The 16,273-nt window shown below is 36.5% G+C and overlaps 1 protein-coding gene across 1 annotated transcript in view; it reads left to right on the plus strand.

Moving 5' to 3' along the window:
• The first annotated feature begins 9,293 nt into the window (after window positions 1-9,293).
• Window positions 9,294-16,273, plus strand: part of LOC138704563 (N-acetylated-alpha-linked acidic dipeptidase 2-like) — a 42,777-nt gene continuing 35,797 nt past the window's right edge. Inside the window, exon 1 of the mRNA XM_069832597.1 lies at window positions 9,294-9,757. Within this exon, the coding sequence (XP_069688698.1) occupies window positions 9,573-9,757 (185 nt within the window). The 5' untranslated portion in view covers window positions 9,294-9,572. The remainder of the gene's footprint in view (window positions 9,758-16,273) is intronic.

Raw genomic sequence — 16,273 nt, forward strand, 5'->3', positions numbered from 1 at the left:
TCAGGAGAGAGGGAGTCTGTGCAGGAGATGAAAAGCTAGAATCGCCAGAGAAGAACAGACCAAGGGAACTTTTAATTATTGTAGATGATATGAACCGATGTATTTTAAGAAGAAAGATACAAGAATTTTATGCCGTTCAGAAAGAAGTTTCAACATCGAAGAAATTACTGAAGCTTGCGAGAAAAGTAATAAGTTCCAAGGTTGGAGAGAAAAACTACGGAAAGTGATTCGAGACATGGGATTTAGGTTTAAAAAATGTAGAAATACAAGATGTATTTTGATTGAAAGAAATAATATTATAGCATGGAGGACCAGTTATTTATGACACCGTTTGATGGAAGTTTGGCAACATCCCTATTCGGCAAGGTTCGTGGCCTGCTGTTTAACGTGGTGGGAGGAAAGTGGGTGGAATGGAGTGAGTACAGGCGTTAACTTTTCCAAGAATGACGACAGTGCTGAAGGGGCACAGATCCGATGGTCCGACAATACTTGGATCACTTTTACCAACAGAAGCCTCAAACAGTGACTTGAACGTTAGCGTCAATTAGTGAATATTTTCATGATGATTGCATACGGAAGTAATTATTATTATGGTTATATTGCCATTCCTTTGCCTCATGTCTTTAAAATTGTTAAAAGATGAGTAATGAAGGTTTTCAGTTAATATTAAATTATGCCAGCCTGTCGTAGATGGAGATCCATCTGGTGGAGTTTCCAGGTAATACACCCAGTTTCGTGACATGCGCACTCAGAATTTGTTCCCACGAAATGGCTTAGGTGTCTTTACTGTATGTTCTCTATACTGTGGCTTGACATCATCCATCACTACTTAGTTCAGGTCTGCTGTTCAGTGAACACGTGAAAACAAAACAAAGCTAGGCGGTTGGAAAGAGTGCTACAATAGAAGAATTTGGCAGCAAACATATTATTAGGAAAGAAGAAAATGTATTGTTTTAGAAAGAAGGAAAAATTGTTCATTTGAAACACTTAAAATTTTTACAGTCAATTATTTAATTTGTGAAGATTCCTAAAGGACGCACTTGTAATTTGTTTTATTTTAAGTTTGTGCTGAAATTTATATTTTTTCATTTGTTAATTCCAAACTTTATTAGATCTAAAGTATCTAGATACTGTGACAGCGACATGAGATTCGAACTCACGACCAGCGTCCCGCAAGAAAGCAGATCGCGCGGAGCACGGAGGGACGGCGCGCGACGGAGAGTAGTGGGGAAAGGGGCCTACACGCGAGGGGAGGCTGTGCGCGCAGCTGCTACCTAACGCAGTGAATGGGGAACGGACTTTCCCGACTCTTCCAGAAGTGCGTCGAAGTGGAGATATCCAGATAATTCTCTACACACCTGTAGAAATTTCTCGCAACTATGATTTTGCTATAAAAGAAGAAGCGCCAGCGAACTCGAGTAGTTTTCAGTTATTCAGTCAGTGAGTAAGCCAGAGCAAGCAAGCCAGACTTGTGTGCCGGAGTTCGACTCGAGTGTGCGTCCGCATCTGCGTCAGCATCCGAAGGCCTGAGTTCGAGTGCAGTGGACCGCAGTTGGAGGGACCTGAGTTCGAGTACAGTGAACTGTCTCTGAAGGTCTGTGGTTCGAGATACTGTGAACTCGAGTGACTGAGATAGAAGAACTGTGAACTGAGAACTGATAGTTCTGATTTGTAAATAGTGCTTTGTAAATATTAGTTAAGATTAACAGTTCATTGTTGTTCGTACTAGTCCAAGTAAATTGTCATTGTCATCAGTGGAGTGCTATAACGAATACTGTGTTGAGTGAAAATCCAATTGTTGACGAGAGCGTTTAAGGCGAATTGTAGAAAGGAATTATTGTTGTGAGGAATAAAATTTCATTGTTGTGAGTTAAATAAATTTACAATACGTTTTACTTATTGTAAAAATCAATGGAAAATATTGGGTGCCAGAAAGTAAAATCACGTGCTTAGTACTCTATATATTTGTAATATACAATTGTTAAAGAAAACTTGGTGACTTACAGCTCATGCATTTTGTCAAGACACTCGCGATGTGCAGTACGGAAACGTTTCTGTGGAGAGGGTAGGAGTAGAAGGGAAGGTCGGTAGTGTGTGTACTGAGTTCACGGCAAAATCTAACCCATTCCCCTATAATTCGTAAGTAGACTCATCTGATCTCATGTGCAACTCTGTAGGAAGCGTGGGGGAGTACATGAGCTGTACTGTAAAGAAAGCTGCTGAAATTGCATCAGAATGTACGGATACCAGTATTTCCATTTCGAGTATATTAAGTTCACGAAAAAAAAAAATCACATCATGGGTAACCAAACCACGTATGCTATTCACAGAGCCACAGTGGCAGATAGCAGCTAACGTAAAACAAAAATAAACAAGATAAAATTTAATTACAGTTCAACAAATTAAAATGTGAATAGTGTTACGTAGATATATAAGAAGATACAATATGTGAGGGGAGGATATGGGCTGGAGACAGCCCTTGCACATAGGTTGCTTGAGTAGGCCCAGAATGGAATGGTGTGCATTCCCTAAGGTCCCAGTTCTACAGATTCCTCTGTGGGCCACCTCCAAACCAGTGTTGCCACGACCTACTCACGAAAATCAGGTGAAAATCATCGAGAAAAAAAAAAACAGATTACAGTAGATTAATTAAACGTGAATTTTCTCTTTGTATTATAATGTTAATTACAAAACAGTGTACTGTAAGAAAGATGATACTGTTGTATTACTATATAGCACTTTCATAACCAATTAAATTGAACAATTTTGCTAAATGTAATTACTGCCATCTCTACTCAGCATATGTAACTAAGTCATGAATTTTGTTTTTACACGGTAATGTATTATTGACGGTTGCGGATAGAGGAGACGGCCTCCAGATATGGAGGGTAGCTGCGAATATATTGAATAAGCAGTCGTGGACAGCCGATATGGGGTGGTCCTCCAGCTTGGGGGTTGGGCGAAGGGCTAACAACCCATCACCGTAAAAAACAGCTTGTTACGTATCCCTATAATAAGCCTCGGAATAGGACTGATTCTCTGGCACGACCACAGCAAAGGAATAAGGTTTTGAGATTTGGCACTTGGAACGTAACTAGTCTTTATAGAACAGGAGGGGTAACATTAGTAGCAAAAGAACTAGCTAGATATAGAATAGACTTCGTAGGAGTACAGGAGGTTAGGTTAGATGGGAATGGCATATCACAAATAGGAGATTACTTGTTGTATTATGGGGAAGGAAACAATAATCACCAATTAGGAACAGGATTCTTTGTTCATAAAAGAATAAAATCAGCAGTAAAAAAGGTCGAATTTATCAGTGACAGGTTATCATATTTAGTACTTAAGGGTAGATAGTGCGACATCATAGTTATAAATGCTCACGCCCCTACAGAAGAGAAAGACGACCATATAAAGAATAGCTTCTATGAGGAATTGGAACATACTTTTGATCAGTTCCCTAGATATCACATGAAAATTTTATTGGGGGATTTCAATGCTAAAGTAGGACGGGAGGATATTTTTAGACCAACTATTGGAAAAGAGAGCCTACATGCAATTAGTAGTGACAATGGAGTTAGATTAGTCAACTTTGCCACATCGAAAAATTTAATTGTCAAAAGTACAACATTCCCCCATAAGGATATACATAAATATACTTGGACTTCTCCAGATGGATTGACACACAACCAAATAGATCACATCTTGATAGATAAACGGAGACATACTAGTATAGTAGATATTCGAGCAGACTGTAATTCTGACCATTATTTGGTGATTGGAGAATTAAGAGAAAGATTGTCAGTAGCCAAGCGAGTAGAGCAACAAGTTAATATTACTAAATTCAATATTTTGAAATTAAAGGACGAGGAAGCTAAGCAAAATTATCAGGTCGAAATTTCGAATAGGTTTGCCACTTTAGAAAGTTCCGACGAAGTTGAGAAAGAATTAGATGTTAATAGTGTGTGGGAAAATATCAGAGATAGTATCAAAATTGCAGCTGAGCAGAGCATAGGTTATTATGAAACTAAGAAAAAGAAACCGTGGTTTGATGAAGATTGTTGCATGGTAGTAGAAAGAAGGAAACAGGCAAAATTGAAATTCTTACAGGATCCAGTTGAGGAGAAGAGAGATAATTATTTCAATGAAAGACGGGAAGCAAGTCGTACACTTAGGAATAAAAAGAGAGATTACTTGAAGGAAAAACTGAATGAGGTAGAAACAAATAGTAAGAATAAATACATTCGAGATTTATATAAGGGTATAAAAGAATTTAAGAACGGATATCAGTCAAGGGTAAACGTGATCAAGGATGAGAATGGTGATTTGCTTGCAGATTCTCCATCAATCCTAAACAGATGGAAAAACTATTTTGCGCAACTACTAAATGTACATAGGCCAAATAGAAATGATCGGGACGAAATTGAAATACAAACTGCTGAGCCATTTATACCCGAACCCACGCTTTCAGAAGTCGAAATTGCGATAGAAAATCTGAAAAAGTACAAGTCTCCAGGTATCGATCAAATTCCAGCAGAATTAATACAAGAGGGTGGAAGTGCATTATATAGCGAAATTTATAAACTTGTACTTGCTATTTGGGAAAAGGAAATTATACCAGAACAATGGAAGGAGTCCATAATTGTACCTATTTTTAAAAAGGGAGACAAAACCAACTGTGGTAACTTTCGAGGAATATCACTTTTGTTGACATCGTACAAAATTTTGTCCAATATTCTTTTGAGAAGATTAACTCCGTACGTAGATGAAATTATTGGGGATCATCAGTGCGGTTTTCGGCGTAATAGATCGACTATTGATCAGATTTTTTGTATTCGACAGATAATGGAGAAAAAATGGGAGTATAAGGGTACAGTACATCAGTTATTCATAGATTTCAAAAAGGCATATGACTCAGTTAAGAAGGAAGTATTATATGATATTCTTATTGAATTTGGTATTCCCAAGAAACTAGTTTGATTAATTAAAATGTGTCTCAGTGAAACATACAGCAGAGTCCGTATAGGTCAGTTTCTATCTGATGCTTTTCCAATTCACTGCGGGCTAAAGCAGGGAGATGCACTGTCACCTTTACTTTTTAACTTCGCGCTAGAATATGCCATTAGGAAAGTTCAGGATAACAGGCAGGGTTTGGAATTGAACGGGTTACATAAGCTTCTTGTCTATGCGGATGACGTGAATATGTTAGGAGAAAATACACAAACGATTAGGGAAAACACGGAAATTTTACTTGAAGCAAGTAGAGCGATCGGTTTGGAAGTAAATGCCGAAAAGACAAAGTATATGATTATGTCTCGTGACCAGAATATTGTACGAAATGGAAATATAAAAATTGGAGATTTATCCTTCGAAGAGGTGGAAAAATTCAAATATCTTGGAGCAACAGTAACAAATATAAATGACACTCGGGAGGAAATTAAACGCAGAATAAATATGGGAAATGCGTGTTATTATTCCGTTGAAAAGCTCTTATCATCCAGTCTGCTGTCCAAAAATCTGAAAGTTAGAATTTATAAAACAGTTATATTACCGGTTGTTCTGTATGGTTGTGAAACTTGGACTCTCACTCTGAGAGAGGAATATAGGTTCAGGGTGTTTGAGAATAAGGTGCTTAGGAAAATATTTGGGGCTAAGCGGGATGAAGTTACAGGAGAATGGAGAAAGTTACACAACACAGAACTGCACGCATTGTATTCTTCACCTGACATAATTAGGAACATTAAATCCAGACGTTTGAGATGGGCAGGGCATGTAGCACGTATGGGCGAATCCAGAAATGCATATAGAGTGTTAGTTGGGAGACCGGAGGGAAAAAGACCTTTAGGGAGGCCGAGACGTAGATGGGAGGATAATATTAAAATGGATTTGAGGGAGGTGGGGTATGATGATAGAGACTGGATTAATCTTGCACAGGATAGGGACCGCTGGCGGGCTTATGTGAGGGCGGCAATGAACCTTCGGGTTCCTTAAAAGCCATTTGTATGTATGTATATGTATAATGTATTATTGACAATTTTTCGCATTAATATATTAAACAGGAATTTTTCGTGTATTCACAAAATATTTTCGATACAACAAGATTTATTTTAAAGGTATTTAAATACAGTATTGCACTAGCTGCGACTATAACAGACGAAAAATTATCATCTTTCTTGCTTTTACATAACTATCCTTTAAACTGTTCATCATTTTCCCACTCTGGTTTATAAAATTCTAGGAGTATTTACTTTTCTTTCTTGCTGGGACACTTTCACTCATTTTAAAAGATCACTGTGCACGATATGTAACACAAAAATGCCATTACCTACACTTCACTCTCTCACTGTTTCACGTGCACACAGTCAGAAACAAACTTCACTACTGAATAAGTTTCGTTCTTGCTCTGTTCACCGGGTCCCCAAAACAATAATGAAATAACTTAATTCTGTCGTCGATTTGCAAAAGGGGACAAGTCCAAAATAACGAAGTGTTGGAAAATCGCAAAAAAACATCATAACAGATTTAAAATATTAAAATGTTCATGGATCCTGAATGTTTGTATGTATCCATAGTGATCTAATTAGAAAAAAAATATACGAACATTTTAATTTAACTTATAGTTTTTGCGGTTTTCCAACACTTCATTTTCGACTTGACCCCTTTTGCAAATTGACGACTGTTATCACATGCTTACGTTGGTTGCATGACTTGTGTATAAGATGCAAAAATAAGACATGGTGACAATATATGTGTGTACTAAAGTAATGAGTTGAAAATCCGGGCATAAAACTAGGTGACTACAGCATGCCAAAAAGGCAGAAGAAATTCGGACTTTTGACAAAAAAAAAATCAGTAGAACAGTAGATTCAATGAAAAAAACAGGAAATCTCCTGCTAAATCAGTAGGTATGGCAACACTGCTCCAAACTTCCCTACAGCCTACAGAATTCCTTAACTTTTCCATGTAGGCATCACCACGGTCCTTCAATCCTAGGCCCCAGGAACACCGAGAACCCAAGTTACATAGCATTACCACTGCAACTAATGACCACATATCATGGTTTGGTGGCAGCCCACAACATACATCAGAGCAAGATGGGAAAGAAGCGGAAATGATGATGAAAGAGGGGAAGTGTAATTTTATGATGGCGAAATGAGTCTGAGTTCCTTCGGTTCTTGACAATTGACGCGAAGGTAAAAAAAAAAAAAAAAAAAAAAAAAAAATACAAGAGCTGACAGCAGTGGTGGCTCCTGCATATTTCTAAAGAGGAGGAAAGAAGGTAACAGGACGAAATGACATCTTCTTGAATGAAACATGCTACAAATTAGCCAGCATTCATACATGTAAGACCAGGTAGTGTTGGGGTTGACCTTGCCTTCTGTATAGCAATAATCTGTTCTTGTAAACTGAGTTTCCTAAATTTTTCAAAATGTGTTATGTTTCCACACTTCCATTCATTGTTGAATAATTGCACAAATTAACAATTACAAGGAAGTTCACCTCGCAGCATTTTTCGAGCACACTACAGCATCACACGTGTTGGAAGAGACTATAGCTACTAACACGTAATTGGAACCGCGGTAATGGGAATGGGAAATAATCTGAGGAAAGCGAGAACACTGCACCCACCCACGTGGTCTGTGTTGCCACATGTACATTTTACAAGTTCAGTATTACATGCTTTTGAAGAATATTTCGGTTCTTGTAAAGTCATACTACCATTATTGTTCAAAGTTGCCAGTGGCCAATTTTTTATGTTAAAAATAATCTAGTTTGGAGTACCTACTTTCAATTTCAAATATATTTGTACAAAACTGACAACTTGGCTGTTGCCCTGTCTAGTACACAATGAATGGAAGTGAATTTCAGGGGCCAAAAAAGATCTGCGGTACTAACGTAGAACTACTTCCTCTTTGTTTTATATAAACCCAACTTTAACTTTCAAATCTCCTTGAAAGTTTCAAACCATGAATAGTAGCCTATATAAAGTGCAATGAATGATATTTTTTATTTATAATTTAAAAAAAAAAGTTTATATGATGTCTTTCATAGCGTTGCGTTAAAACTGTTTTCATTGTGCCTCCTCTAGATATGTTATAGTCTGGTTGAATGCAAGATTGTTAGATGGTAGCGGTAGCAAGCTTGCTGCACGACCAGTCTGTGTCTATTTCCTGCCCATGTGCTGATTCAGAGGAGGATCTCCTCCCTCTCCGTTCATTTACTCGCTTTAAAACTGCTTCTTTCTCTAGCCGCTAGTGCGCTGTTGTTTATGTGTGCTAACTACAGTAAAGGAGGAATGGATTGACTTTCCTCCACACAAAGAATCTCTCATCTTTCTCACAGTTTTCTAGCAGCACATGAGTGCACGTAGTTTAAAACTCAATCAACCAAGGTTTTCTTATAGCTGTGAACTTAAAAATTATCAAATCTTCTTTGAATTTCAAGGCACATATTTTATTTGGTATTTACTTTCAAAAGAAGAAAAATATGAGGAAGGCGTTCCTCACCCGAGGAACTGCCACTGGCTAACAGAATGAGAGATGAAACATACCAATGCTAACATTGTGTGCACAATAAACGTCTCCAAGAGAGCAATTGAGCATTCATCATGTGGGAACTGTAAGTTTGGCAATGCAACTGTTGTTACCATAGCAACAGGCTTACCACGCTATGTGACATTCAGTTATTCTGATCGCAGCGCTAATGTCATGGACCATCTTAAAAAAAAAAACAAACAAACAGGTTATAGTGGGTAAAGCGCTGGACTTATAAATCCTGTGGATCCGGCTTCGATCCCCAGTGTACCCCTGATTTATAACTTTTGTTGGGTAAGCCTGTGGTCCAGGTAACACAGGGTTTTTCTCTCCGGTTCTCCTATGGCATCCTGACAAATCTCCATAATTCTCATCTCATCTAGGATGTAGCGTAGACCAGCCTCCTATGGCGCACCCTGGGTAAATTGGTCTGCATAACAGGCTTCATATGAGTGAATGACGCAAGGCAAAATTCCAACCTTGTGAACACAAAATAAATTACTGGCACTTAAAAGTGTCTTTTCGTAAGCATGATGATGCGCATTCGACAAACACATACAAATCTGTTCTTTTTAGTACCGGTATTTTAAGATAATTGTCAGTAAAATATCCGTATACTTAAATTCCCTCCCCCCACCCCAATTAGTTAAATAAAAAAAAACTTCTTATTTCATGTGTATGGCTTTTCTATGTTAATTGTTGACCTACTGTATATTCGAAAAATATCTGCTTAGCATCCAACATGCAGTGAATGTTATCGAGTATCAACGTGTTCATGTAAGGTGTGCGTAGCATATTGCCCGAAAAAGTAATTTCTGTCAAAGGTGCTTACATAAAATATGAATAATTGTGAATGTTTGTGTGACTTTTTATTTCTCTAGTGAAATAGTAAAGGGAATTTCGATCTTAAATTGGACCATTTTAACTGGAGCTGTCTACGTATAGATAAATTATTGTTTATTGTTTACATATTGGTCTCTATTGATTACGTACTTTACTTCCAATAGCATTTTCATATGTATTGTTGATTTTATCCTGATGAAAGAATCTTCCCAGCCATACAAAACGATTTCAAACCGCTTGAAGGAAGATAATGACATGTCTTCTGTACCACTTATGACTTTACACAATTCGAAACGTGGAGGTGATGATGTACACGATTCAGACCAAATGACCGATGAAGATGACCCTTTGGAAAGTGTTTTAGCGAGAATGAAATACAGGTAAGAATTTTTTTAAATTGTATAATCTTAGTTATTGTATAATTTTAACTTATTACTTATCCGACTACGATGTACTCAACGGCTAAGGCGCACTGCCTTTACTTCGTGTGGGCCACAGTCGATCGTGCGAATATTGTTTATAGAGTATGGATGACCGGATGATCATTGTCAATGTGCAATGTGAAGCCCTATAGAGGCTCGGGCGTTGTGCTGACCCCACGTAATAGGGGTATTCTGCGTCCGTCTAATATTGTTGGTTGGAAAATGGTCAATATATCTGCATGGAAAGGACACTGCCGAAGTATGAAAAAATCCAAATCATCTTACATTGTTCTGGTCTAAATTTTCACTACCTACCTCTGGTTATACTAATCGTGGGTAATTATCCAGAAATGCTACACCAGTGCTACACGTATCCCCAATATATAAGATGTGTGGGATGAAGGCGATGTATAGAGTGAGAGAAACACATGGTGAGGAGAGTGGGAGGTCGTAGATGGCGAAAACGTCAATGGTTGATGTAAGCAGCAGTAAATGGCGTTAGTAGAAGCCGGTGATGAATTTGCCTCATAGATGGCTCTTTACTCTTCTTCTCTCCTTTATCTCCTCTCACATTCCTCGTCCCCTCCCTTGTCACTTCCTTCTGCTCCACTTTCCTTTGTACTCATTTTCACGCCTCTCACCTCTTTTCATAATATGTGTTACATCCTATGCCTTATTATCTTGTTCTGTGTTGGATAAATGGAGAAATCTGTATGACCATATTCAAAGAATAGCAGATATCATAGCTTAATGTGTTTTTTGCTTGGTTCTTTAACGACGCTGCAACAATTACTTGATTATTTAGCTTCGATGGAATTGGTGATAGCAGATAGTATTTGGCGAGATGAGGCCGAGGATTCACCTGACATTCGCCTTACGGATGGGGAAAAATTCGGAAAAAAAACCCAACCAGGTAATCAACTCAAGAGGGAATCGAACCCATGCCCGACGTAACTATGGATCAGCAGGCAAATGTTCTACCGCCTGAGCTACACCGGTGGCTGAAAATATACTTTTTAATAATAATGTAATACCACAGTCTAGTACATACAGTCACGAAGCTCAATATGTAGGGAATATGCATCCAATGACAGTTGAACTATAGTTGCTAGGCACTAGGATCACTACTATCGTTCAGTCTATTGGTCCTAGTACTTTCAGTTGCTAACTGCTTGGAGCATTGTATCGCGAGAAATACAAAAAATCACCTCAAGCTTCGTGACTATGTAATTACTAGACAGTGGCAATATACTGTATGGATTTTATTTAAAAAAAAAAAGACACGCAATGGCTCTCAACTTCAAGAATCATCAGACCTTTTCCATCTTGTTCTTTTTTCTTTTAAGAATATGCTGGCAAATGAGACTTTAGTATCGACTGAAAAACATTTTACAAGGGAAATGAATTAGTACAAAGTTTTTATGGAGCTATTTCTACTTTTAATTCGTTGTAAATTCAACAAAATTCGTACTGCTGACCAGGCAAAAGAGTAGACGATCTCTTGTTCCTTATTGTTACAGGCATTACAGTTGCAAGTAATGAAAAATGTGTCATTGAGCGACTAAAGCAAAGCATTAAAGTGATAGGATTCTTCCAAGAGCCTCATTATGAATAAATTACTGATATATTATCGCATCTAATCAATTTTAAATGTCAAGTTTCGTAATTTAATAAAAATAATATTAGAAATTATTACAATTTAGCCTATACTAATAATAAATCTGTACCGGTTTTTCGCTTTTCCAAAAATAATTGGTGTTAACATGTATAATTAACCATCCTCAGGCCAAAAATCGCATTTTTTTTTTTTTTTTTTTTTTTTTTTTTAATTTCTGTTTCTCTGTCTGACTGGATAATGGCTGAACCGATTTCTATGAAAATTGGTAAGCTTATATAAATTAAGTTAGTTCTAACTTAGATTTTAGGCTATATGGCATTCCAAATACTTTATTCAAAAGGGGCATTATAAGGTCGCCTGAATTAAATAAGTCGAAATATCTCGCTATTAATTTTTACGAAAAATGTTAGGCTACATTACAAAAGTTTCTTTAAAAATGGTTTTCAATAAGTTTTATTTTACGCAAAATTTTTGTTGGGACTAATATTTAATGAGATATACGAGTTTTAAAATAACAATGCGTTTTATCATTGCTGGCTTTCCATCCATCCATCCATCCATCTATCTAATGGCTAACTGGCTCAAGTTCGAGCTTTGGCCTCCCTGATTTTCTGCCTCCAGTCATTTCTATTTTGCGCGGCAAGCCTCCAGTTGCTATAAGTTAATGAAATGAAAACAAATGACTGCATCTATTTAAGGCGGCCTTGCACAACAAATGGAAGATATTCATTTAACACTATTTTTATACGGATATGTATTCTATGATGGAATATATAAATGTTTATCAATATTAATGTATAGAGAATGTTTGTGTGTTTGTATGAAATAATCTCAGAAGCTACTTAACCGATTTGAATAATTCTTTCACTATTTGAAAGTGTAGTTACTCTAGACGAATGTAATGTTATATTCCATTACGGTAACTCCTGAGTGAATTGAGTACTGACGTAGGATTAAAATAGCTCCTTATGCACAGAAAACTTGATATTCTGTCGCAATAAAATACTCTAATTTTTAATACACTTCAATTTATTTTTGTCCACAGAACATAATAGTATTTTTACGTGTTTTGTCGTAAAGATGAGTATTTTCCCTGGACCACAAATACAGCACATATTATGGGGTAAAAATTAATATTTTACCATTGAGCTCACTGGAGCTGAGTCATTTTACAAAGTGTCACGAAATGGCGTTCCTTCATTCATAATTTACCCACATTCGTTTCGTATGTTTCTTAAAATAATATTTATGTACCATATTCATTTTCATTTTTTTTATTTAACTTATATGATGCACAACCGAGCGAATTGGCTCAGACAGCATTTGAGACTCGCATTCAGGAGGTCTCGGGTTCAAACGCCTTGGTCGATCAATCTGACGGGATTTTCATGGTTTCCCTTGGTCACAAAGGCAAATGCCAAATTGGAAATTTACATACCATTATTCATTACCGCCTCAATCACCAATACCAAAAATATCGATCAAAATCTATAATCAGTTACATGAACACAAGCCATCTACAATATACAATAGAAACACGAACTCAACAATAGTAAAAATGGCTTACTGGTATATCCACAAATTCTAACACGCAACATGACCAGAGATGATAAATCGTGTATAAGTAACCTTAATAAAGAAAAAAGAGATGCACAGTGAGGTCAACATAAAAAATTATTTAGGCTACGAATTAAAATCTTACTTATATCAGAGTAAATCTATTATCAACACAATTTTTCAATAATATAAGACAGTACAACACCTTACTTCATGTGGCACCATTTGGTACAAAAGAAATACATAAAGTCAGTTCTATGCCATCATTTGAAGTTCAAGCATAGGCTTATCACTTAATTGGAAGTCTTCTTTCAGCTGAGAGTAAGACGCTGATCAATTGTCTATTAGGTCTAATATAGTATCAAGCTTAAAAGTAGAATTGACTGTACAACTCGAGAAAGTATTGCATGATGATAACAGTTACATTCATAGTTTTAAATAGAAACTTTGAAGTGATTCTGGAGCAAACGACTTACAACATATAAAAATCTATTATTCATGAAGTATCGTAATTATAAAACTGTATTTAGATTTAAACCAATAACTAGTCCACACCTGTGGAGTAACGGTCAGCGCGTCTGGCCGCGAAACCAGGTGGCCTGGGTTCGAATCCCGGTCGGGGCAAGTTACCTGGTTGAGGTTTTTTCCGGGGTTTTCCCTCAACCCAATACGAGCAAATGCTGGGTAACTTTCGGTGTTGGACCCCGGACTCATTTCACCGGCATTATCACCTTCATATCATTCAGACGCTAAATAACCTAGATGTTTATACAGCCAATAAAATAAAATAAAAAATACCAATAACTAATATTTATTTCTAACAAGTGCAGCGAAGCCCACGGGTATGGTTAGTAATATAATATGTGTATCTGTTTTATATAAATTTGTGGAACATCAATTACGTATGCAATAAAGCCAAATGTTATGGATAGTCCGTAAATATTACAGATTCCCCCTGCCCCACTATTACGGCCAAAGGGAAAATTAGTACTGAAAAATAAAATTATCGCGGCAAAATATACGAGTATATAGGCCTATAATGTCTTCTATCATCTAATATCTACTTCTGCCCCGAACTCTTCTCCCATTCACCAGTGCATCCTTCAAAAGGCAGTTTCTTCTCAACCAATGACCCAGCCAATTTCTTTTCCTCTTTCTGATCAGTTTCAGCATCATTCTTTCATCATCCACTCTTTCCAACACAGCTTCATTTCTTATTCTGTCTGTCCATTTCACATGCTCTATTCTTCTCCATATCCACATTTCAAATGCTTCTAGTCGCTTCTCTTCATTTCGTCGTAATGTCCATGTTTCTGCTCCATATAATGCCATACTCCACACAAAGCACTTCACTATTATATTATTTTTCCAGAGGTCCGCAGAAAATGCTCCTTTTTCTATTAAAAACTTCCTTTGTCATTGCTCTCCTCGTGACTTTCTGGCAGCAGCTCATGTTACTGCTTATAGTACACTCCATTTGTTCTGCTGCCGCATTTAGTATTCGTACGTTTACCTTTTTTATTTTTCTTCTCACAACTATGGTCTTCGTCTTGTATGCATTTATCTTCGTTCCATACTGTTCACAGGTGTCAATTAGCTTCACTAACATATATCCCTTAGTATCGTCTCTTCTTCGCTAACAGTGCCAGCAATTCTTAGCACTTTATTCTTCTTCCTCCTACTATCACCCCTCCCAGTTTCTGAATCTGTTTTTTACTAAATCCTCCAAGTAGATGTTGAACTGGGTAGGTGATAAAGGACATCCTTGTACTCCTCTCCCTATTTCTCTTCCTTCAGACATTTCTTCTTTTATCCTTACTTTGACTGTTGTGTCTTATGAAGGTTATTGAACAGTCTTCTCCCTCTTTTTTCTAGGCCTAAGAATATTATACAGGGCAACTGTAAGTAATGTCATTAATGTCAGGGGGTTATTCTTTGAGATATTTGAAACAAAAAAGTTTAATACAATTTTGCTTCCTTTTCGGGATAAAAATTGTTTTATATGAAATAATATTTCAGATAGAATGTTTTGGGAAAGCCATTGATTTAATTCCCAATATATACTCAGTCAATTTAAGTGAGCCCTTATCACACGCTCCATTTTATGATAATAAATGATTGGAAGAATTTTAGTTTTGTCCTTTAAAATGTAGGCCTATAGAAATTTGATCCAAACAAATGTAACATTGTAAAATTCTTTTGTGCGAGATCGTGCGTATTTGCTTGCTTTCTGCACAAAACCAATACGCGGTAAGTATGAAATACCACATTCAGTATTCCCAACATAATACACATAACAATTTCCCTCTTCTTACCGCTTAAGCGCTACATTCATTTTACTGCTTTAGGCTTTTAACATATTATTTTTAGAGATGTTTAACATAGTAATAATTATAAATTGGAAACTTGCCACTGCAATTTCACCTAAATTGCACTGTTAATTATTGTTTTTAAATATTTGCAAAAATTAAGTAAACTCTACTACTCCACAAAAGTTATTGCATTCCTGATGCAAGTAACATTAAGAAAGCCGTGAAAAAATCAACAAGATTCCAGATGCCGATGTTATTACTGCAATATGTTATATAAATAATATTGTTAAAATATTAAAATGAAAAATAAATCATTACATAACCTTACCGTTTGTTTTAAGTTCGCATTTATAGACTGGGGGAAAAAAAAAGACAGACGTATATCACGGCCTGCTGGAGTATAGTAAACACAGAAAACATTTTATAGCAACAATGTTGAAGAAAGATATTTTGGTTTTCCGAAGTTGCCGTCATTAAACAGAAACCAAGATGGAGATTTCATTGCAACTAATTAGAAATTCCTCTTTCAGGTATGTAATAAACGATCTTTGCACAAAATAATGTACGATACACGAGCGGTATGTTTGTTTTCATGTTCTCGGAAATTAAAAAAGCTCAACTACGTTTCGCTTTTTTAATCTTTTCCTCGAACATGAAAACGTCAACATACCGCTCTTGTAACGCATATTACTATTGCAGAATTAAAAGTTACATTTGTTCGGATCAAATTTCTGCACATTTAAAGGGCAAATCTAAAATTCTTTCAATTATTTATTTTCATAATACACTACTCTTTTAAATTGACTGATTCAAATCTGTCATTAGTTTTAGAATAACCCGACAAACCTTTGCTGAATATAGTCATTATTTTAATCGCTTTGTAACATTTATGATATTAAATTACTTTTAATTTAATGATATCTTTTCTTTTTAGTACACCAGAGCTTACGTATTCGACATTTGGATATCTTTGTGTTTGACATTCGT

This window comes from Periplaneta americana, chromosome 8 (genome assembly GCF_040183065.1).
Source record: "Periplaneta americana isolate PAMFEO1 chromosome 8, P.americana_PAMFEO1_priV1, whole genome shotgun sequence".
In the NCBI taxonomy this organism is placed as follows: Eukaryota; Metazoa; Arthropoda; class Insecta; order Blattodea; family Blattidae; genus Periplaneta; species Periplaneta americana.